At 43.7% G+C, this 25,770-nt stretch overlaps 1 protein-coding gene across 6 annotated transcripts in view; it reads right to left on the bottom strand.

Annotated features, from left to right (window-relative positions):
• TSPAN4 (tetraspanin 4) overlaps positions 1-25,770 on the bottom strand; it is an 878,022-nt gene that overhangs the window by 363,039 nt on the left and 489,213 nt on the right. For 4 of the 6 annotated variants that reach the window (XM_059722559.1, XM_059722561.1, XM_059722558.1 and 1 more), the window contains one exon: positions 22,314-22,393. In XM_059722559.1, the coding sequence (XP_059578542.1) occupies positions 22,314-22,393 (80 nt within the window). Of the gene's footprint in view, positions 1-10,840; positions 10,983-22,313; positions 23,337-25,770 lie in introns of those variants that run through there. The other 2 variants (XM_059722557.1, XM_019485144.2) reach the window with 2 other exon arrangements.

Here is a 25,770-nt window from a genome sequence, read left to right as displayed (position 1 = left end):
AGCTGGTTTAATTTCATTAGTTGGGCACATCTACAAATAGGAAATTTCATTTGTCTCTGCTCTTCTTGCATTGCTGCTACAGTCAGCTTCTTAGAAGCAATATCCGGCCTCCTAACGTCAATGCTGTAAGAATGCCTTATTTCCAAAAGGCACAAACTCCTTTTGAAGGGCTGGTGATTTCTGCAGCATATGGAAATTTGGTAATATCCCTTTAAACAGTTACGGCTCCTCTCACGGGCGTCGTATTGCAGATGACTTCAGGACCCCACCAGAGCAACACCGCATAGATAATAAGTCTTAAATACTAGAATGTAGTTAATATAAGTTATTATCTGGAATTGAACTGTGGCGTGGTTGAGCGTTCTCCCCATAGTATATATTGCAGTGTTTCTCAGCCTTTTTAGACACAGATTACCGCTCAACGGGCTTAAGGAACCACAAGATAGACTTGAGGCACCCTTTGGAAAATGCCAGTTCTTCATTTTCACTCATTCTTTGACTACAGAAAAATAACAGAGCAATTCTTCTGTTGCAAAGAGCTCAGAAAGATGACAATAGTGATCTGAATGATTTTGACATGGTAGATTCCTATGTGCAATCTTCTGAGTTTATTTTATTAATCATTTTTCCACACTTAACAATGCTAAAGTTGCATAGCGCCCTGTGGTACTCCTGGAGAACCCCAGAGTGCCATGGCACCATAGTTGAGAATCGCTGGTATAGAGAGAAAGGGCACAACAACTGGTGACAAGAAAGGAATCTTAGTCCAGAAATATAGTGGAGTGTTACTACAGAGATCTCAGGAAAAGTACAACTGCAATTACAGCATGCAGTACTGGGACTGAGAATAACCACCTATGGACAGAAACAGGGTTAAAAATAGTTTGCAGTTTGAGAAAACTGGATTTCCTAGGTTGCTCAGTTAAGGACTTTGTCACCTGTGCCAAGTGGCTAGAACAGTATATAATAGCTATTGATATCAGTGATCAGGGTGATGGTGTTACCAGGTGTAATGAGGACTACCACCTATGGTGTGCACTGTAACTAATAGTTCCTATTAAACCAGTAGACAAAGTGCTTGCTGACAGTGTGGAAATTCTGCATAGTCACCTATCCCCAAAGCTACTTTTGATTGAAAAGAGATCCCGCTTTTACAGATGTAATCAAAGAGAAAATAAACAAATCCTAAACATGCGGCTGGATTAAGGAAATTAACAGAGCATTGCCAGTTTGGCGAAAGTTTAAAAGATGCACTAAAGGAGCTGATTAGCTTGTGGAATATAAACTGAAGCAATCCAAAAAACAATTATTGACTGTAGCTGATTTAACCTTAAACTGTGTACTGGAAATTATTGTACCAATGGAGACTGCAACTAAAGATGGTAAACAGTTGTCAGAGCACCATGATGAGCAGTTTGTCCAAAAGTGACAGTTTGTTGTGCGATCGGCCCTCTGAAAGCGCTCTGTAGTCATGCCCTGACAGAAGTACACAGCTGAAGAGTGCTTTAAAAATGCCGGATCGCGCGACAATCTGAACCCTCATTCAATGAGGGTTCAGATGAAAGTGATATGAAGCAGAGGGCATTCATTAACATCTGTCAGAGTGTGCCAGGAGCAGGGCTGGGCTGAAGCAGCTCATCCCTACCCCCAGTGCTATCTTCAGAATGGGAGGGGGAAAAAGGAAGGGGAGGGATTTTCGTCTGGGGTTTGCCCGTTTTGCGCAAGGTGTAGGGTGTGTGGATTGGAGCCCCCCACTCCCGCCTCCATCCGAGGTGGTGGTCTCCAATCCACCCACCTCGAGGTGGGGGTAGGGTCCCATTCACCCACCCCATTCTCCAGTGTAGGCTGGGCAAACCCCAGGCCAAGCTCCCTCCACTCTGGGGAAAGTGCCATGATTTACAGTGGGGATCTGCATATCTGTCAGCACCCATGATGTCTGCAATAAATACTAGCAACTGTTTGGATTAATTTACAAGCGAAAAAATGAGACTTAAAGGGAAGTTTGATACAGATCTACTATTTCTGTAATGTCATATTGGGATTTACAGAGTACTTATAAAATCATAGAAAAAATAGGGTTGGAAATGACCTCAGGTTATATAGTCCAGCTCTTTGCTCAAGGAAGGATCATCCATGTCTACACCATTCCAGTCTAATGTTTGTCTAACCTGCTGTTAATAACTTCTAATGTCAAATATCCCATTACCTCACTAGCATACCATATCAAGTAGTTAGCCATACTCATAGACTATTCAATCAAAATCTCATTACTTCTTAACCTGTTCCATAAAGACCCAGAGAACAAGTGATTGCTAAATTCTTTATCACGGCCCTTTTGGTATGCAAAGACTGTTACCAGATCCCCCATCAGACTTCTTTCTTCCAGATTAAATAATCACAATTATTTCAACTGTCATGTTTTCAAGACCTCTAAGCATTTTTTGTTGATCTCCTATGAACTCCTTCCAATTTATCTGTTTTTTTCTTGCAAGCGTATTATTTAAAACTGGACACAATACATTAGGTGAGGCATCACCAGGGCCAAATATAATAGAAAATGTACTTCCTGTGATCTGTATGTGATTCTTCTATTAATACATCCCAGAAATCTAATAGTGTTTCTGCAACAATATTACACTGTTGACTTACATTCATCTTGTGGTCCACTATAATCCGCAAATCCTCTTCTGTAGTATTGCAGTCTAGCCAGTCATTTCCCATTTTATAGTTATGCATTTGTAGTTTCATGCTGTAGACCATATTTCTTTATCTTACTGATGAGAATGTTGTGGGAGACAGTTAAAAGGTGAAGTGTCAGAAAACTTCAGCACTTCTGAAAACAAACTAGGGAAATCCGCACTCCCTCAGGTAATATTACAGGAAAGATGACATATAACTCTATCAGCTTCTGCTAAATTGCTATGTTATGAAACAAGAGGTCACGTACTTTTGGGGAGAGAATGGCTGAAACAGATTTTAAGCTGGACCTGCAAAGCATAAGGTGCCTGAAAGCTTCAAAATAAAGTAATGTTTCCAGACAAAAGCAAAAATTAGTGAACTTTTGGACCTGGCAGCTGGTATCTTTTAGGATCATATCAGAAACACAGGAAACATATAAAAGAGAAAATTATGCTTGAAGAGGACAATTAATTATTAATTACTAAATTCTGCAAAGCTTACCAAGCTTTGGGATACAGCCAAAGGTAAAAAAAAAAATGTATAGGACTCTGAAATTATAGCCAATGTTAACTGGAGTAAATGGACCCCCTACCAATCACTACTGATTAAATCAAATGGGGCAGTCTGTATTTGTGGTGATTTCAGAGCTACTAGCAACTCAGGATCACAAAGGAGGAACCTAGAATAGAGGATCTGCTTGCCTTAGTACAGGGTGTAAGCATTTCTCCAAGTTTGATGGAGTTTAAGCCTATCTACAAATGGAAATTAAGGATAGTGACAAGAAGTGCTTTGTAAAAGAATGGCCAGCTCCTCCAGTGCCTGTGGCAGAAGTGGGGGAGGAAGGAGATAATGCTAGTCAGTGGAGAGAGAGGAAGGGTTCAGGAGAGAGGCTCTTCTAACTGCAGTGGCTGCTGTTTCAGCAGCGCAGGCTTGGGCTGCTGGTGCTAGGAGGACAGACAGAGGTGCAGGCTCCCCAGCGGCTGCTCCTGGTGCCCTGTTCACTCCCTGCCATCCCCCAGGACAGGCCTGTGCCTCCCATAACAAGGCCTTCCAGGGGGCATCATTCCACCCCTCTCTTCCTCAATTTTTACACTATACTGGGCATGGAGCTGTGCTTGCTCTGCTCCTACAGCCAGCAGGGCTGCCCCTGCTGTGGTAAAGACTTCTGGGGGAATGGAGCCATACTAACTGACACCCTGTCTAAGTCAGTACTGCCCCAATCGCCCCACCCTCTGAGCTGTGCTACTGGTGCTTCACAATTAGTGCACACACAAAGGCTTGTTTCAATACAAAGGCCTAGCATTTGCAATAGCATTTGCATCTCCCATTTGGCAACAAGAACAGGGTATCACAGGGCACTCCTGGCACCTGCTGTTACTTGAATAGTATTTTGGCCATGAGAGTTAGTGATGAGGAACACTTGAATAGACTCACACAGATAACCAAATATGGTCTTAGAGCAAATTGGAAAATTTGATTTTTTCCAGGGTTCAACTGTCCTATGACTACATCATTAACAAAATGCTTTGCATTAAATACCTGAAAAAAAGTGAAGCCATCCCCACCACAATATATGCCACAATTATCCTCCTTTTGGGGACTGGTCACTTATTGCCATAAGCACCTACCTAACACAGCAACAGATTTACAGCTCCTGAATGAGTTTCACACAGCATTCAGAAATGGTGCTGGCCTACACAGTGCAATGACCCTTTTGATGAAGCCTGGAAACTCGTATCATCTGCACGGATCATTGCACACAACAATGCCTATAAAAGTTAACTCATGATACTTCCCCATACAGAATGGGGGCAGTAATTTCACGTGTAATAGAATATCAAGGTGAAAGGTCTGTTGGCTTTGCTACCAGATATCTTACCTCGACAGAATATAGCTATGTCCAAAAAGACAGAGAAGTTCTGAGTTGTTGTCTGGGGAGTTAAAAAGTTTCACCACTACCTCTGTGGGAAGCAATTTAGTTTGATAAGAGATTGTCAAGCTCTAGTTTCAAATTTTAACTCAAAGAAAGGGGCATCAGCAATGGCTGCAGCTGAGTTACAGAGAGGAGCAATATTCTTGGATACATACTACTATGATAATGAACTCAAACGTACCAATCAAATGTAGGTTTATTAAGTCTACTGCCAAAAGAGGCAGATGAGGACACTAAAGTGGAACCAGAGACTGTCAATATGTTCTATGTAGTAAAATCTGAACCCTTGCAACTGCCAAAGGCCACGGCACACTGCAAATCTAAAAAGAAACCTGTGCTGGCTGAAGGATATGGCATTACAATGTATGGATGGATTCATGCACACAAACAACTGTTTCCAGGTTTCTTTACTGGAGAAGAACAGCTAAAAGTCTATCAAGGTTGCTTAACGTGTAGCATAAGGATCATTATTCCATGAAGCTCAGTCCTGCATATTCTACTAACTATATGAATGTCATTTGGGAACTGAAAAATGAAAGCTCTGGCCAGGAACTGTGCAGAGTCACCAGTGACTTGTACACTTGTAACAGAAACAGCGACACCATGGCAAAGTTGTCAATGACGCAGCACATGCCTAAACATGCTCTACCGAATCATTGAGAGTGGCAGTAAATCTCTAGGACAGTGGTTTTCAACCTTTTTTCATCTGCAGACCTTTAAAATGGAAGTGCAAATCTCTGTGGAAATTTTGAATGGAGATATGGACCCCGTTGAACTGTAAGTGTGGGTAGTCATAAAGTTTTGATTGGTCAAAGTCATCTTTCACAGACCCCTTTGACATAGTCTGCAGACCCCAAGGGGCCCACAGGTTGAAAACCACTGGTCTAGGAACTCTGCTTGGCTACTTATGGGGCATCTGGTTTTGAGAGCAGTAGATACTTGTTCTAAATGACCCATGGTATTCTGTGTGAACCCAACTAGTTCAGCACACAGCTTGTGGGTGTGTTTAGACTCTGGTTTTCAAGCACTGGAATTCCTGAACAGATTGTAAGTGACAACAGAACTCAATTCACATCTGAAGAGTTACAGTTGTTTGTTAAACAAAATTATATCAAACATGTCATATCAGCTCCTGCCACAAATGGATTAGTAGAAAGATTTATTCAGGCATTCAAAGAAGCAATTTGCACTACAACCCCAGACCAATGTAGCTTACAACACAAGATTGCAATTTTTCTGTCTACCTATAGGAATGCATTCTATGCCGCTATGAATCAGATGCCAGAGACACTGCTTATGGAGTATAATTTAAAGTCTTGCCCAGATTTCTTAAATCCCAACCTGCAGAAGGGCATTAGAAAGAAACTGGCAAATGGCTAGAGAGAGCCATGCCTGACAGTGCAGTTTCATGTAGGATGGAAAAGAAGTCTTACTAAATGATTCCCAAATTAGAGCATGGAAACCTGAAGTGATTACATCACAGACCAGTGCTCCATTTTATTAGACAGAGGCAGCAGCACCCAAGGCTAGAGAAAAAGTTGCCCTCCTTCCCCCGCTACAGAAAGGATGTAGAGAAATTGGGGAGAGTCCAGCAGAGGGCAACCAAAATGGTGAGGGGGCTGGGGGACATGACTTAGGAGGAAAGACTGAGGGAACGGCTTATTTAGTCTGGAGAAGAGGAAACCGAGAGGGGATTTAATAGCAGCCTTCAACTCCTGAAACAGGGTTCAAAAGAAGATGGAGCTAGACTGTTGTCAGTGGTGGCAGATGACAGAACAAGGAGCAATGGTCTCAAGTTGAACCAGGGGAAGTTTAGGTTACATAGTAGGAAGAATTTTCTCACTAGGAGGGCAGTAAAACACTGGAACAGGTTACCCAGAGAGGTGGTGCAATCTCCTTCCTTGGAGGTTTTTAAGACCCGGCTATACCTTGCTTTGACTGGGACAATCTTGTTGGTTCTGCCTTGAGCAGGGGGTTGGATGAGATGACCACCTGAGGTCCCTTCCAACCCTCATTTTTTATGATTCCTTGCAAACACATAAGCAAGCTTCTGAGCATGAGAGCAACAATAAGTTCTAACACGGAGGTCTACTGAAAATACTGAGCCTACAATACAGCCTAGACAGTGACTTCCAATAGTGATAGTGAGCCCTTCTCCCTGATTCTGCTATAAATGACCTCAGTGCTACAAAGCAGGAAGACATTGGTGATTTGGAAATATCAGAAACTGCAGGTACTGTTCCAGATACTGCAGTGATGCTTATAAGCTGTTGCCCAGAATGAAGATGTAAACCATCCCTCAGACTTAATGAGCACGATACGGTGAATTATTTATAGTTATAATAGTAATCTATTTGTAATTTTCTGTAGACCCTTTCAAACTAAAGTAGGATAATTGAATAATCTACAGATAGAAGCTATGCCCCTTTAAGTAGTCTGGGATCCCTCTAGTGCAGTGTTTCTCAACCCGTGGGTCACAACCCAAAAGTAGGACGCAAGAATATATCTGAAAGGGCATGGAACAAACCTTAAAAATCTATCAAGAAACTTTAAAAGAGAAAAACATGGGAAACTGTGGCTTTTCCCTTGCAGGCTGGCACAAATCCAGCCTTTAAGGGGCTGCTTGGGGCCTCCCCTGCCCCACACACTGGGATGCTGGGGCATGGGGGCAGCGGGTTGGGAGTGAAGGGCGCTGAGTCAGGACTGGCCAATGTTAACAAATGGGTCCCAGTACAAAAAAGGTTGAGGACCACTGCTCTAGTGGACTTCCTACTCTTCTTAAAAAGTGGAGCAGAAACTTCCTACTGCAGAAACCATCAGCAGCTCACCCAGAATAACCGTGCACACACACAGTCAGGTCTTGGATACTTGCATGTAGTTAATAAACACGGTTATCTGGAATCCAACTGCTCCTGTGAACTTTCCTCATATTCTTAATGTTGTGCAGACTGTGAGGACACAATAATTGTTAATTAAACAAATGAGTTCAATCAACAAGTTATTGGGCTTCATAACAGAGCAGGAAAAAATAATTCCCTCCACTGCAGGAGTCACTGAATGAAATTCTACGGCCCGTTTGACACAGAAGCCCAGACTAGATTATCATTGTATTTCCTTCTGCTCACAAAAATCAATGTAGTTGGAACAATACTACTTTAGACTAATAAAATAGCTTTTTGCCTTGGAAAAAAAAAAAGGTTTTGTGGAGTGTTTGTTAAGAAGCAAAGGCCAGTGTCAGAAAGTGGTGAAAAATTGAGTGTCAAGTTTTTCACTTTTAGCAAAACAATAAAAATGGGATGTTTGGGGCTTGGTTGGGGCTGCCAAGAAAGTAAATTGTTTTGTGCTACAGCTGTGCCTGAAGGCCTCTTCAACACTGTCTTTTCATTGCAAACGGATCATATGTCCACTTCAAAAATCTCCTGCAGCTCAGGAGTCAGAAAAGAAATCAGACCTCTGCCTCTCACCCCTCCTCCGTATATACAAATCTTTGCAGTTTTTCTGGTGCCATTACCTCATTTTGCTTCAGCCATCAGCTAGTATCATTCTGTAGAGTTTTAACTGTCAGCCAGAAACTCGGAAAGGCATCTGTGCTGATGGCTCAGTTTGTAGTGCCACCTACTGCTGTTGCATAATAATTTAAACATACAAGCACCTAACAAAAACAACACACCCTCTTTCATTTTATGTAGCCAGTATTCAAAGCCAAAGCCACCAAGTCGCAACACGGGAGGTGACAGTACTTCTCTACTTGACACTGGGTAGGCCTCATCTGGAGGCCTACCGGGTAACGTAGGGCCTCTGCAGGACACACTAGGAAATCTGGTGGTCTCACCAGATGACAAAGATGACCTCTTTAACAATTTCTTTGCCTTCATTTTTTGAGCAGGTACCAGAGCATCCCCCCTACCGGTATCACCGACAGACCCAGGGGAGGCGCTGCCAGGCCCAGGGTCAGTGAGGACCTAGTCAGGGAACTTCTGGAGGGACTAGACATGTTCAAATCAGCATGTTCTGATGTTCTCCACCCCAGAGTGCTGAGGGAACTGGCAGAGGTCATTGCGGGACCCCTGGCACAGCTTTACAAGCACTCGTGGTGCACTGGCAAGGTGCCGAAGAACTGGAAAAGGGTCAGTGCGGTCCCTATTTTCAAAAAATGGAGGAAGGAAGACCCAGGAAACTACAGGCCCATTAGTCTTACCTTGGTCCTGGGGAAGCTTCTTGAGAAAATTATCCAGGAACACATCTGGGAGGGACCAGCAGGGCAGATTATGCTTAGGGGCAATCAACAAGGGCTCATTAGAGGCAGGTCCTGTCAAACCAACCTGGTGGCCTTCTATGACCAGGTCACAAAGCCTTGGATGCAGGTGTCACAGTGGACAAAGTCTTTCTGGACTTTAGGAAGGCCTTCGACACCATCTCTCACCCCATTCTCATTAAGAAATTAAGCAACTGTGGTGTCGATACCTACACTGTCAAATGGATCGCAAATTGGCTGGAGGGCCGAACCCAGAGAGCGGAGGTGGATGGGTCTTATTCAACCTGGAGGGATGTGGGCAGTGGGGTTCCCCAGGGCTCGGTCCTCGGGCCCGCACTGTTCAACATCTTCATCAGTGACTTGGATGATGGGGTGAAAAGCACCTTGTTCAAATTCACAGATGACACCAAGATGTGGGGAGAACTGGGCACGCTGGAGGACAGGGACAGGCTGCAACTAGATCTGGACAGGTTACAGGGGTGGGAGGATGAGAATAAGATGGGTTTCAATACGGACAAGTGCAAGGTACTGCACCTGGAGAGGAAGAACCAGCAGCATACCTACAGGCTGGGGAACTCCTTTCTTGTCAGTGCAGAGACAGAAAAGGATCTTGGAGTCATTATTGATTCCAAGATGAACATGGGCCGACAGTGTGGGGACAGTCAGGAAGGCCAACCGCACCTTGTCATGCATCCACAGAGGAGGTGATCCTCCCCCTCTACGTGACGCTGATCAGGCCACAGTTGGAGTACTACGTGCAGTTCTGGGCGCTGCACTTCAGGAGGGATGTGCACAGCATTCAGAGGGTCCAGAGGAGGGCCACCCGCATGATCCGGGGACAGCAGGGCAGGCCCTACGAGGAGAGACTACGGGACCTGAACCTGTTCAGCCTTTGCAAGAGAAGGGGGGGAGATCTGATGACTGTCTACAAATTGGTCAAGGGAGACCAGCAGGCAATGGGGAGTCCCTGTTCCCCCGAGCGCTACTGGGAGTAACAAGGAATAACGGCCATAAGGTGACTGAGAGTCAATTCAGGCTAGATATCAGGAGGCACTACTTCACAGTCAGGGCAGCTAGGATCTGGAAACAACTTCCAAGGGAAGTGGTGCTCGCTCCTACCCTGGGGGTCTTCAAAAGGAGGCTAGATAGACACCTTGCTGGGGTCGTTTGACCCCAGGATTCTTTCCTGTCCATGGCAGGGGGTCGGACTTGATCTGCTCAGGTCCCTTCTGACCCTACCAGCTATGATACTATGAAACTATGGAGTAGTGTGGGAAATTCTGGGCTCCACATTTTAAAAAGGTTATGGAAAAGTTAGAGATGGTCCAGAGGTGGGCAACAAAGATGATCAAGGGCTTGGAAGGCAAGTCATACGAAGAGACGCTAAAAGAACTGGGTGTGTTCAGCTTGTGGAAAAAAAAATTAAGAGGAGACATGACAGCAGTCTTCAAATTCTTGAAGGGATGCCATAAAGAAGAGGGAGAGCACCTTTTCTTTCTTGCTGCAAAGAGGAGGATGTGGACCTGTGGCTTGAAGTTGCAGCACAGTTTAGACTGGCTATCCAGAACTTCTTCACTGTTAGAATAGCGAGGCAGTGGAATAGACTGTCTAGAGAAGTTGTCTACCGGGGGACTATGGGGAATTTTGGGGTGGCTATAGCCCCCCAAAATCCTCCCAGTGCCACCAATGCCACCCACCCTGTGCAGCTGAGCCCACCCCAAGTCCAGCCCTGGCCCAGTCCCCCCTCCCCTGGGGGTGCACACAGTGATGGAGAGCTGCCCCCCCCCCGCCCCGTACCTTCCTGTATCCCCTGAATGAGCCATCCATGGCCCCATCCCACTCCTGCCCCGGGGTCACATTCACTGCCCTGATTGAGCAACACCTGCCCCTGCCTCAGCCCCTGCCCCACTCTCACTCACTGTGGGGGCCTCCATCTGCGCCCCTTCCCCACTTTCTCCCCCCATTAGCCTTACCTGCAGAGAGCTGGCTGCCTGGCTATGCTCCTGACCGTGTGCACAGCAGCACCTTTAATTTTGCAGGTTTCTCTGCCCCCAGCAGCAGGAGGCTTGGCCACAGCTAGAGTGTGGCTCCAGCCAGCCAGGTTCCAGTTTCAGTCAGCGTGTGCTGCTGCCACATGCGCTACCCTGGTTTTTTTGGGTACGGGTTTCTCATTGTTTAAAAACACCCCCGTGCTACAGATTAGCAGCGTAGGGAATGCCTGAATAAGCAGTGCATGCAGTATGTAGCACCACAGACAGGGCTGCGGCACCACACACTGCATGTTCCTGATTGTCTGGATGTGCCCTATTAATTTATAACTCCTAAAGTCACACTTCCAAGTTTCAGATATGCAAAAACCTCCAAGGGCTCAAAGTGGCCTTGGCAGAAGACCAGACCAGAGTTTTACATTCACAGAAAAGAATCCTTCTTCAACATCAAGCAAATCAAGACAGCATAAACATATCACCAATTGCACCCCACACAACCTGCTCCAGTTTATTTCTTCAAATTCAGGGCTGCTCAGAAGGCATAAAGATAGCATTGGTGTTTTTTAGGTTTTGTCTATGCTAGAAAGTTTTTGCTAGTAGTTATAGCAAATCCCCTTAATTGAAAGACAGTTTGTACTGGCAAAAGATTTCTTTTGCCAGCATAATTTATCAGTTCTCTGAATGAAACTCCTACTGGAAAAGGATAATTTTGCCATGGATGCTATACATACAGAACAGCTTTTTGATGGTATAAAAGTATTGTAACAAATCATACTCCCACCTGACTTCATTATCCCAGAAAGAGATTCTAGTATAGACCTAGTCTTACACTTGTAAACAGTAACACACAAGTCCTTAACATTTTTATATAAACATTTAATTTTTTAAGAAGTAGAGTGTGATCTTTCATAATTGTATTCCCATTTTTAAAAAACTACTGTTAACAGACACAGTGGTGTAAGCACAAAACTGGGAGCCAGGGACTCCTGAGTTCGAATCCCAGCTTGGATACAAACTCAGAAAAAGATTGCAAAGGTTTCGGACACATTTAAAAAAACGTTGGCCTGCATTTGTGATAAGTTTAGTAACATAACTGAATGCCTTACCTGGGTGTTACAAGGTTCCTGAGTACTTAAAAAGCACATAGCAGAGTGTAAACATTAAGCAGCTGAAGGTATTGGATGACTTTTTTTTTTAAGCATGTACTGGTAATTTCCATTTTTTAGTTACTGTTAGGGAGGTCAAGGGTAACTCTTTAATCCAGAGGTGTGGCTGCATCTTGTGTAAAAATATTTTTAAATTAGCTAGCTCAGATTCTGATAGCAGGGAACCTGTGGCAGAACAAGCTTTATTCCCTGCCAGAACCCTGAATACACAGGGTTGCTACAGTCCCTGCCTCCACATGTAGCTGTTCAGGGGCTGGTTCTCAACTAGCTAGATTGAGGACCAAAAGCAGTGGTTACACTGTTCTCTGTCCTCAATCTAGCTAGTTCAAAACCAGCCCCTGGACAGCTACACATTGTAATAATCATCTCAAGCACCTCCTAAGTCTTAGATAGCTTCTAAATCTTTGTGACATGTGGGCTCCTAAGTCCCTGCATCTGTTGTGAAAAATAGGATTTAGGGCATTGCTTTAAAAAAGCATTACCTTTTGTCCACGGTATGATAACTAGTACGTAGGAATGAGTTAGTCTATAAGGTACCACCCTGACCTGCCTTCTGTAACTTGAGGCTAACATAGCTAACTACCTCTCTAATACCTAGGAGTGTGTAACACCCCCCTCCCCTTCTAAGTATCCCCCCCATGTTATTTTTTTCTTGGCCTCAAAGCCCAAGGGAACCAAATCCTATTGATGTCAGAGGAAAGACTCATTTATTTCAACAGAAGCACTTCGTGCATGTGAATTTAGTATTAATGAAAGCCAAGAGCTAACTACACTGACTGTGAGCGCCAAATGAGAAGCAACAAAGTGTGAGTTTGCTGCAATGCTGTTTGTATTACTGTAATGCCTAGAGGCCTCAGCAATGTTGGAGTTCTGTAAGGGTTGGTACAGGAAGGATATACAGAGAAAAGAGTGACCCTGCCTGGAAAAGTCTACAATCAGCAAGCAACATGGAACAAAGTGAGAGCTGCAGGAGAAGAGAGAGCAAGGTGCAAATAACACGAATTAGCACAGATTATCAGTATGTGCAACCAATGTGCATGATAAATGCACTATCAGTAGCGATATTGTTGAAACATGGTAGCACTTGGCACTACAGCAGAGGTAAGTCTTAAAGAGGGATAGACAGGGCAAAGTTACAGGGAGGGGAGTCTGATGGAGACATTTCCCCATGAGAGATGAGATAAAAATAAAAATTAATGTATGCTCATGAAAAAAGTGGCAGATCAAGGCCAGAGAGTAGACAAGAGTTGATATTGCAAGAAAATAACAGAAAAGATAGATAGGCTGGGTGTGTCTGAATCAGGAAGGCTCTTGCAGGTAAGGACAAGAAGAAGCTGGTATCTGAAGTGGAGAAAGCAGTGAGCCAGATGTTTTTAGCAGCAATATTTTGAATAGACTTGAAAGGAGGCAAGGTCACTGTGCAGAATCATAGTTCAGATGCAACAGTACTTGGAGAGTGGGTAAAAAGGAAAGGTCAGATTGCCTGAAACATTAATAGGCACTTTTACACAATTAATTGAATCTGCTGGAGCATTCTAATCAGAACGCTCCAGCATGCTGCAACATCTCATGTATTCAGTGTCCCCATATTTCAAATGGTGGCTGGGGCACCTTAACTAAAGCTTGTTAAATGAGCTTTAGTTAAAGCGCCCCACCGCCATTTTGAAATGCAGGATGCTGATTACACGAGACACTGTGGGCATTTTAATTACAACAGCATTCAAGAGCGGCTCTAATTAAAACTTCCTGCCCCCCCAACCTTGGAGCACATGTATAGGTGCCACTGTACTGAAGAAATGCCTAAAGTTAAATCACAGCTCTTCAGTGCTAACATACCAGCCCCCTGGCCCCCTACCCTTTCTATTTCAAGTACACTGTGTCTCCAGAGAAAGCCTCGGCCAATTGTTTTGAATTATGTTGAAGCGTATGATCTAGTTGTACAAGTACATTTCAAAGTAGTATTTTTTCTTTATTGAGGAGAGATTTCTAGATGCATTATAGTATGACAGTCCAATTACAGATTGCAAGTCAATTACATTTATTTCTGTAGCATCTTGTGATGGCTTACCATTTTCAGGAGAAACAATTACAGGACAGTGCTAAGAAATATAATCTGCCAGCTGAAACCCCCATGAGCATTCCTCATTTGATAGCTTTACTATACAACTCTACATTTTCATTTTTTGCAGACCAAACAGTGCTTATATTATCAGCTTAGCTCAATTCAGGAGTGTCTTATGCAGCCATTGTGTCCTACACAAATTTCCTTTCTGTTCCAGAAGTTATGTTCAATAAAAAGAAAGTAATCACAGTTCAATGCTATTATTAACTAATTACTAATTTTAAGGGCCATCTGAAAATAGGACCTATTGTGCAAGGCACTGCATGAATACAGAATAGCAGGCAATCCTTGCCCTAAAGAGCTAATAATCCAAAGAGACACATGGCAGGGGAAAGAGACATGACACACAAATGAAATGAATTACATCGCATTAGTTGCTCTCAAATGGATCACAAGCTCTACTGATGGTGAGTCATGCAAGAGAAGCAAGGATAGGCAAACCTTTAAACTCTTCAAGTTAAAATGCCAGGGAGAAGGTATTAGAAATGATGCAATACTGGGGTATGACTATTTTGAATTTATCATCTTCCACTGGCCCAAACAAGGAACACTCAGTTATGACTGTACTAAGTGTTTTAGGAATGTAATTTTCTTCATGACCAAAACGCACCATATTCTATGGGTTCATTCCATCAGCTGTTCGGCATATAGAGAAGGCACCTGACAAAAATTAGTCTGAGATGCATTTTTCTTTTCTATTAAAAGCTTGGTTTGTTTCTAATTATTTTTTATCCTAAAGTCTCCCTTTTGGGTAGGTGATAAATATATAGGCAGTCCTCAGACTTACGACACAATTGGTTCCTGAAAACTGCGTCTTAAGTCGAAACGTTGTAACCTGGAACCAATTTTCTCATAAGAAACAATGTTATAAATGGAAGATTGGCTCCTGAACCAAGGCCCGATACCCTATTTTCACCCAAAATACCCCCGAATGTTGTGCTCAATCAGTTATAGATGAGTAATGTAGCTACATTAATGTATTTATACTGTAAATAGCAATCATATTGATTTGGAAGGACTTCCTTGAGGTGACTTTGCTGGACTTTTTCAAAGGCTCTTGGTTGGACTTTTTGAAGGGTTCTTGGCTGCAGTCTTCTCAGGAGTCTTGGCTGCAGGTTTTTCTGGAGTCTTGTCTGCTTTCTTAAAGAAACGTCCAAGGAAGTTTGAACAGATGTTCTCCAGGGAGATGGGTGATGCAGCAAACTTGTTCACTGGTGTGGCATTGCATCAGATCAAGCGTTGTAAACCTAAAACTGATGTCATAAAGTTGAACCAGGATGTCAATTTATAAACGTTGTAGGTGTGAAACGTTGTAACTCGAAATGTTGTCAGTCGAGAACTGCCTGTACATCCAAGTCCCTTCCAAGAGAGAAGGCATGGTCCTAACTGATAACAGGGTCCTGGATACACAACACTTCCAAATGAGCACTTGCACAAAGCAGGATACTGAAGCCAGTGGGCCTTCTTAGATAAGGGTTTGTGAAAGTGAGGAGGGGGTTCCACAGTTCAGCCCTTAGTTTCCTACCCGCTCCTGTTACCTCCATCCTCACTTCAGAAATGCAGGCAGAAGAAACTAGTATGCACCACGTTTTGCTTCTTTAGCCACTCAAGGGCAGAGGTAGCACCATTTTTCCTCTTTTAGTACTACAGGAAAGAGAATAGAGGCACCAAACAGGACTGGATTAACCCTTTAGTTGGCCCTAGGCAAACAAACACATGGGCCCCTACTCAATACTGTGTGTGTGTGTGTGAGTGTGTGTGTGTGTGTGTGTGTATGTGTGTCCACTCAATAATTATAGTATGTAAAATAAGCACAACTGGGTGCTTTCTTCACTTGGGGACCTAGACATGTGTCTATTCTGCCTATGCATTAATCTGGCCCTGGCACCAGGTCTAAACTGAAGTTGCTGAGGGAAGGGGGAACTTTTTGACCAGTTCAGTGACCTACTGAAGTGTTGTCTCTACTGATTAAATGTTTGATCCCTTGAACAACTAGGATGACAATCCTCAGCCATTTACACTCAATGAGATTTCTTGCCAGATGTATTCAGACCAATCTAGTAAACTGATGCATATGAAGGGGGATGAAACTGCTTCAACAAAATCATCAGGTTCCTCCTACCATCCCTGCCCCCCACAAATATTCACTTTTATAGGAACAAACATGTGGTCAGACAGAAGCTCTTCTTCAATAGTTAATTGGTTCCGCAGGTTTGGCTGGGGTGATAAGAAGGTGAGAGATGTCCCTCTACCCCCACCCAGTGGTCATAATGAGGGGAGGTCAGCATGCAAGGACTGAATCATTCATGAAGCAGCTGCCCAATGACACGTTAAGATTAGCCTGTGCCTCATGCCTGCTGTTTGGAGTACATTGCAGAGTCAGTGCACTGGGAGTCTTTTCCTCTTTTAGAATTTGCATGCCAAAGGCTGGATTTTTTGGCTTTAGGATACAGCCTTTAATGAGAGGTGATGTACCACTGTGTCTCTAAGAGCAGCACATGGAGGAACTATCTCTCAGAGAACAATGATTCCCACTCCCTTCCCCTCAATTATTTCCAGAGAGTTGCAGTTCAGTACTGGCAATGCCTCTGGTGCACCAACTCACCAGGCTGACTAATGCATTTCTGAAGACAGAACCAAGCCTTCACCTGTTCTCTGCCTCTTCCTGCCCATTCCCTAACTTCCAGTATGTATGCATGTGTGTGGGAAAAAAAGGGAGAGTTCCAAGCATGTACTGCACTTTACTTATGGATGCCCAGGGCCAAACTCCAGATACCCTGCACAGAGGACTGAGGGAAAGATCTTAAAACTTAATGCAGAAGCACAGCCAGTGTCACATACTGGCCTTAAATCCTGTTTACTGATGACCTGGGGTATCATCCCCTAAGCACGAGGTGCTGATGTCAAGTATTTTTTGTACTTATGATATAAATTATGATCTCATCTATTCAAAGGAAAAATGTTTATAAGTAATAACCCAGCAAAGAGAGATAGGTGGTACCATCCTAAAACTTTTAACCAATATTTATTTCCTTTCTTAAAACATGGTTTTCTTTCTTTTTTGTAGAGAACATCTTCCTGCCTCCCACACCATGCTAATGCCCAATGTCTGTACACCAAACCTTAGAACCTGTATTTCAGATTGTTGCAGCTGAGCCTGTAAAAGAGCTGCCTTGGAAGCCAAGGTGCAGCAGTGTCACACTTCAGAGCTGTCAAGAATTTTATACAGGCTGAAAGATGAAACAACAGGAGAGTTTATGCAACATTGGCTCTAAGACCAGCACGGAAGAAAGTAGCCTTCTTGGTTACTCATCCTACATCTGACATACGAAGCAGATGGCACCTGGCAAATCAAAAAGCCATGAGTGACAATTTTTCCCCCTTTTCAACCAGTGATTTCATCAACACAAAAGAATATGTTCACAGATCCCTTCCAAGGCTTGACGTGCTAACATTAAAAACCATTTTAATATGTTTTAATATTGAGAAGACAACATTTGTATAGAGATGAGCAATGAGAATTAACCCAACCACGGGCAGATCTAGGATTTTGAAAGGGAGGAGGGTGCTGTTAGTGGGTGCATCATCACATGTAACACAATATATACTTTTCTCCTGTTAAAAAGAAATGAGAAGTTTAACTAATGAGATTGAAACAAAAACAAATATAACTTTACTGAAAGGTGCATTAATTTGCTATATCATCTCATAAGAAAACAAACGAGGCAAACATAATCAAAAGTTGTTTCATTAGCTCTGCAGCCATTAGCAATAAATATACATCTCTTTTTCAAATTCATAAAACAAAACCTAGCCTTCTTAAACATATTGGAAGTGGATGCAATGCTTCACTGAAAGTTATTTCCACACCTGAGTTAATGTTCACTTGAGTTAACACTTCTAGCCAGACTTAAAAAAAAGTCTACAGGACTGTGAAATAGGAGGTCCACTACCAGGACCCAGTAGCAGACAGCATAATGGCAGAAAGAAAAATAGCTTAATTAGTGGAACATCAAGATCATTAAAAATGAGTGAGGATCATTAACAACTGTGGAATAAAGAGTTTAGAAGGAATTAGGTAGATTACAATGAGCCATGAAGTCAATTGATTTCCTCACTGCTGCCTAAATAGAAATGCTGCTGCCATGGCTAGGCAGTTTTTAAACTTCGGGTGCAGCAGAAATCAAAGTGGGGTGCAACTGCACCACTGCACTCCCGCCCTTGGGATCTGCCACTGGACTGAACTGCTCTACTTTGCCTCTTGTGCCCTCTTCAGTTTTCAGTATCTGTTCCTTAGGGTATCACCGCTCAGGAGATTGTTTCCTTTTTCATATTTTCTGTTGGTTATTTCATTATCTGATGTGTCAAACAAATGTCCTTTAAAAAAAAAAAACCTGTAAGAGTTAATAACTAATTTCCTGCTTCTTCCAGCACACGGTTCTGTGAGAAAGAAAGAGATAAAGGAAACACAAGTATGATCTACCTTGTTTCCTTTTTCTGTATTTTAGAAAGGTGGTTCTTGAATTAACAGTCAAAGAACGTGGGAGCATATAGATAAATCTGGGAAAATATAGAAGGTAAAACAAAGAGTTGCTCTTTACCTTTGTGTAACACTCATGCTGCCTTTGGGACCTTAATCCTACTTTGGTAAAGTGCCACCCCCACCAACAAAAGTAGGCTCAGCAGAGCCTGAAGTTCTCTGCACAAAAATAAAGTTGTTAATTTCAGCGACTGTTTCAAGGAAACTGTGCGTGTAAAGACAATGGAAGGTAGAAAGAATCTGGTTGTGTTCCCTGGGTATTTCTCAAGGAGAATATCTGCTTAGTGATCAGGTGAGGAGATCTCCAGAGTTAGAGGGATTCAGCATAAGAAAATCAAAGGCTGTATAACTGAACAATCCTAGGCACGCCTTATACATCAGGCAAAGGAAGTCTTTTAGGGAGCTGATGAGCCAACATAGCAATACAATGAATATTGCATATGGTGACTCTCCGGGAAATGACATCTCTGTGACAAGTCCCGTTAGACATACAGTGCTGCCTTCTAACAATTATGGGCCACATTCTGATATTCATACTTGAGTTGAGGAGCACGCTACTCCAAGAGTGAATAATGAATTCAAACAGGACTCTTTAGGGAGCAGGGAGCTACTCAAGGAATAGAAAGTGATGAGAATCTTGCCCTAAGCCAGTGACTTATGGCATGCATTACCAGGGGATAGATCTGCATTTGGTCAGATACCTCAGCCACTGACGGCTGCAAAAACTCTTTGTGTTTGACCCAGCTGCAAGACAATGGAGGATATTTTTGCTCTAATTTCACAAGCTGCATGACAGCTTGTAAAAATTTTACAATACAAGTACAACACCTAAAGCAATAAAGCCTGCCAGAAATGTTTAAAATCAAGGCCTTTGGGATTGTGTCACTTATAAATTTACCATACTTGTAGCCAAGATTTTTCCTCAGAAATGCAGCAGTGACCCACCCACAGGAGCTAGTCCTCGGTGGAGTATGCTGATGTCCCCCCTTTTTAGATGAGGGAGAGCTATCCATGCACAGAAATGGGCTGAAGAAGCCCACAAATATACATGAAGCTGTTCAATAGGGGAGGCAGAGCAAAAGAGAACTACATTTTGTGAAAAGAAAATCCAAACATTTGTTCATAACCAGGCACAAAGCAAAAAGAGGCTGTGGGAGCAGGGGCTCTCTCACATTTAATGTAATGATTGCTCATTATGGGGGGGACGGACAACTTCTGTTGTTTGTATTTAGAAGGCATAGGCTAGAAAAAAACTGTTTCTCCTTTTGCTTTCTTTTGTCATCTGGAAAGGTTGGGCAGGGTACAGAGTTAGAACAGGATAAGAGGACAGCAAAATACTTTGGCAGGTATTCAGTCAAAGAAGAACCCTGCTTCTCCTGAGCACTCTATAAACTCTTTTCCTTTCATTTCTCAGCCAATATTACAAGCCAGGTGACTGGCAGCAACTTTTTAAAAGCAAAAACAAAACCCCAAAGTATGATCCAAGCATTAGAAATAAGTCCTTTGTATTTTTCTTTAATGTGGATCCACTTAAGCCAGTACCTTCGAATAACTTCTTTGGATTTACTCTCTGCCATGTGAGAAGGTGAAGATCCACGTCCGTTCCAGCTACACACCGTGCAAACCTCATTTGGACACGATCATCATCAATCATTCCTGCTGTGCACGAAGCATGTCAAAGGGAAACAAAGTAGAGACCGTGCTGCAGCACTTGACACCACCCGTTCCCTGTGCCTGCACTGTTATGATGCATATTTTCTTTCATTTTAACCAGCCCTTTCCCCCCAAATGCTTGGGACAAGCGTTCATGGTTTCAGTGGAAGAAAATCTCCCCCTCCAACCCTCACCCCTGCTACTGAAAAACTGTTACAGCTTTGCCACTGTGAAACACTCTGAGGAAATAGCCTGGCATCTTCCCATTGTAAATGCATGCACATTGCACGCAGCAATACATTTTTAAACATATGCATAAGCTTCGGTTCAGGCTGAATGGAATAAAAGGAAGCAGCATAGGGAGAACAGTCTTTGTGGCACCGCCAAACATAGTTTTTAAAAGGGCTATTTATGCCAGAACTCCATCGGATTTCTCTAGCACACCATTCAGATTGCCGACTGCTCCATAATCTTGGTCAGAGGCGGCTGATTGTCTAAGAGGAAGCAAAAGGCTTAAAAGAGCAAGAACCAGCATCCCTTTCTTTTTCAGGAAGCTTTGGAATAAGCTGGGATAAACATCAGGCGACTTATGGGACCCCAGCAGCATGTGAAAATCAGAGCTGGAAGACAAGCTGCAGTCCCATGGAGACACTTTCTATCAGCTTATCTGGGGCTTTAAAAGGCCCCCCTCCCTGTTTTTTTATATCCCTTCTTTGAACCAGGACACTCAGTGGATGCATATTAGTTTATTACATCCTGACCCCTTGGCATTGGGGTGTTACTCATACCAGTGGAACTTACCTACATGTAGTGCTTTCTGATGCACAAGACACTGCAGCATGCATGGCTTTAGCAGCTGTACTCTAGTGCTTAATACAAGGGGGAAAAATACTCTTTCAGTTTAGTGCACACATCCTTTTCTTTCACCTCTGGCAAGGCATGATAGCATAGAGAATCTGTAGTAAGCAAGCAAGGAATTTCAGCTACAATACACTCCCCCCTACCCCATGTCCTTTCTTGTACCAATATAGAGCTGCCAGGACACTCCCTTCTGCCTTAGCACACTGATGGTCCACATTGGGGGCAACACAAATGAAGTAACTGAAGACAGGCCCCTATTAAGAGAGCCTCCCACACTGGGAACTGCAGTGGGCTACCTTCAACAAGAACTCCCTTTCTCTACCATCTTACCAATCAAGTTATTTCATTTTAACATGGATCACAGCATTCAGGACCCTCACTGCAGAGAAATACCCACCTGCCTGCTTTTGCCAACTGCTTAATCTATTAAAATGACATAGAGATGCATGCAGATACGTCCTGTCCTGTGTGCCGTGGTGGCCCATGAGTACCTCCTATTCGGGTGAATTCAGGCCATGAAATAACCACCTCAAATAATTCAAACTAGGTGAGACAGGCACTGGATTTCAGTTTAGATATACAACTCTGAGAGGAAATACTTACACAGGGAGCCAGCAATGATGGGGAAGAAAAATTATCTGCAGATTCCTCATAACCAACTGAATAGTGTAAGATACTTAGCACATTGTCCTAAGTCTAGCAGAGCACTTCAGCACTTGCTTATTTTTAAGCACACAATAGTCCTACTGATTCCAATGAGACCATTCACATACTCAAAGTTAGGTGTAGATTGAACTAGTGAAGAATCAAGGCCATGCAGTGAACATACAACTTCCAGGTACCAAAGAACATCTATACAAGTGACCTTGCATACAGTGTATTTTGCCCTATATCAGGGTCTTACTGTTTGGGTTGTAGAACCACGCATATTATCTTGGCTCCATCTAAGCATAGCCAAAGGAGGACTGGCCTAGACCTCACTTACATGCGATTTTCAGCTGTTAGGAAGCGTAAAAGAAACAATAACCTTATAAAGCACCACAAACAACTTTACAAACCACCACAAACTTAATAAACACAAATGCAAACATCTTGTGGTTTGTAGCATGTACTCACCCAGAAGAGAAGGTTGAAGACAAACATTAGGTACTTGATGCACTGGAGACAGTTGTGAGCCATGCTGCACCTCTTCAGTTCTAGGAGAAAAATAAATGAGAGATCCAGGTAAAAGACAACGTACTTGTTTCCCTTGGGGGACGTGTACTTAGCCTTGGTGGCCTTAGGGCCTGGGTTGGTGTGGAATCCAAAAAATGAGTTGCTGGCAGCTCCAAACTGGCCACCGTACATGCTGCTGTAGCGACGGAAGGCGCCATTTGGAAAACTGTAATCCTTGCTGTCCAAAGAAGGGCTCCTGTGATAGGTCGATTCATCGGTGCTAGACCTGCGCATGGTGACTTCCGAGCGGTCCGTGGTTAGTAGTGATGCAGTAGTTGCTGAGTGTTGGCGGCGGGGGCGATAGGCTTATTAATTATTTTCCTCTTTCCTTATCCCCCTATTGCTTTGCAACAGCTGTTCTTTGGCCTGCCATTCTGTCAAGGAGTTAAGCGTGCAAGTTGGTGAACTGAAGTCTGCTTAGCCAGGAGTAAGGGAACAGCGTGCTTCCGCGTGAGAGAGATTTCTGAACAAGAAAACATTCCCTCCGGTGTCACACTTTCCCCCCCGGCCCGGCCCGCTACCAAAAACGAAAAAGAGAGAGAGAGACACTGTACCCAAAGCAACAAAATTTAGAAAAAAGTTGGATCTTGCATTTATCACAAATGCCATATAAAACCTTGGCTCCACATGCCACCCACTTGCATAGGGGACGCTGCACAGCTTTGTGGGCGAGAACAGAAATTATCCAAAAGGTGAACAGATCCCATGCCCCGTTGCTCTTAGCCACATTGCTCTGCCCTGAGATGCTCCGCTCACTTTAATGATCCCTGTTTCCTCTCACACAGACAGAGCCTATGGTAAGTGAGCCACGGAGCTTCATTCACAGTGCTGCTGACACTCCTCTGAGACTCCAGTCCAATCATGCTCTCTGCTAGTATACAGTCACAGCTCTGTGGTCCATCCCTGCATCTGAAGCGAGAGGCAGAGAGAATGAGCTTTCTTACTGTATCTCATGAATGCAGGCTCAGCACTCTCGCTGGCTCCTGCCCTCCCCCAGCCAATCAAAATTATCCTCAGACAATATTACTCTCTCACCCCCACCTTCTTTAAAATAAAACCTCCCCTTGGTTTCTTCTTAGCAAATCCAGCATGAGCTGCTTTTAACCAATCAGCGTGCAGGTGGAGGGACCACAGCATGTATTTTAGATTTCACCAGGTCCGTTCCCTTGGATAATTCTATTCTCCACCAGTCCAATATACACTGGAACATGGGGTGAGTTTTAATCATCCCAGCTGCTAGCAGCTCCTGAGATTTAGTTTTTAGCAAGGAGCAACTGAATTCAGATGTAGTCTGAAATGCAATCGGTCTTAAAAGGACTGAGTATGTCTATATGACAGACTGAAATATTCACACTCGTACAGGGAGTGTTGATCACATAGGACAATCAGAATTTTGACCAAAAAAATCATGCATCCTTTGCACATGTGTTTTGTAGGAAAGTCTGTCAAAAAGGCTAGCTCAACCTGTGTACTAAGTCTATCAAGGAGGGGGGCACTCTCCTGTTATATTGTTACACTACTCAGTGTAAAGTTCTGTCAGTTCATTTGCCTCTCTGCCAACATACCTGTCTCTGTCTTTGTCCTGTAGCCTGCTAGACTGACATGTGGGGGTATCACATTCTCAAACTGGCTGCTACCACACTGACATTTCAACCACCTTTTCACCAAGCAGTCTACAATCTCTCATGCAGTCAAACAGGGGTGGCCAAACTGTGTCAGGGATGCCGAAGTGGTATGGGCAGCCTCTGTGTGGCACTTGTCAAACCAGGGAGGGGGCAAACAGCGCAGTGTCAGACAAGACAGGGAGCACAAAACAGAGCAGCAGATTGGTCAGGGAGCAGAAAGCAGAACAGATGATCTGGCAGAAGGAGGGGATCAGAGTTATACTCAGAGAAAATGTGGGGTTAATTTGTGACATGCCTGCCACAAAATATCTAGTTGGGGATGGTCCTGCTTTGAGCAGGGAGGTGGACTAGATGACCTCCTAAGGTCCCTTCCATCCCTCATTTCCTATGATTTTTTTTTAGCCCCCATTGCAGTAGAACTTCTTCAGAAAGGGAGCCTGGGACTATGGTTACATGCATAGGCTGAGCCTCAGAAGAGCTAGGCTCAATTCCCTTCTCTGCTGTATGTTTCTTATATGACCTTGGACAAGTCTTTAGTCTTCCCCCTGTGCCTCACACCCCCATTTGTAAAATAGGAACATTATTATCTCCTTTCTCCCCTCCTTTAAATGTCATGTTAATTTGGATTGTAGGGTTGGGAGGCAGCAACTGTCACTGACTGTTTCCCTGGGGCAGGGTGAAGAGGTAGCTACTAGCTAGCTGGTGTTTTTAAATGGCTTGCTCAGGTAAAGAAACAATCAAGTTGAAACCAGGTCTCTCATAAGAGCCATCACAGCGGCACCAACACAAATCAACACAGACACAGACATCAATTAATTAGAGAGCAAATTAGAGAAAGTGAGATGTGGTGGTTTCACATGGTTCATTCTCGCAAACCATCCTCTCACTCAGTTCATTTATAAACTGCTATGCTAGAGTCTAATGGTTCTCATTCATCTTCTCTCCAGGATAAGAATTCACCAGACACAGGCTGTTAGCATCTTTTTTTTATGGAAAAAATTTTGTGTCCGAAGTCAAATCAGCCAAATCAATTCCAAATCTGTGTGAATCATTCAAGAACCATATGAGACCCTGCTACCAGCAAGTATCCTCCACCCCCGCCTGGAGCTTCAGATACTTCCAAATCCTTTGGCAGGTGTTCTATGTGCAAGCCCAAACCTAGAGGCTTGGGGTTCAGATGCCCTGAGTTTTACATGCCCTCAGCCGTATGCCTGAAGCAAACTAGGGAGGAGTCTCCTTTTTTCTTTTTTTTTAAAGGAAAATTTTTCATCTTCCAAGCCAAATCAATTCCAAATCCGTGAGTCATTCAAGAACCATATGTGGCCCTGCTACCAGCAGACATCCTCCACCCCTGCCTGGGGCTTCAGATGCTTCTAAATCCTTTGGCAAGTATCCTATATGCAGGTCCAATCCTAGAGACTTGGGGTTCAGATGCCCCTGAGTTTCAATTTGCCCTCAGCCATATGGCCACAGAAGGAGTCTTCCATTTCCATAAAGCGGGTGTAAAGCCAAGACCTTCCCACTGGAAGAGAAAGTGGGAGGTCAACTATACATTACCTTGGACAAGGTCCTACCCCCACCAAGAAAGTGGTTTTCCCCTGCAAGTAGGAAAACTGCCTTAATGGTCATGATGTTCCCCCTGGTCATGATGAAATATCTTCCCCACAGTGGGTTAGTGCAGCCTGTCTCCCCCCCCCCCCCCCTTTTTTTTTTTTTTGCAGCCTATCTCCCAT

Source organism: Alligator mississippiensis, chromosome 2 (assembly GCF_030867095.1).
Source record: "Alligator mississippiensis isolate rAllMis1 chromosome 2, rAllMis1, whole genome shotgun sequence".
Lineage (NCBI taxonomy): Eukaryota > Metazoa > Chordata > Crocodylia > Alligatoridae > Alligator > Alligator mississippiensis.
This window is presented reverse-complemented; position numbering and strand designations above follow the sequence as displayed.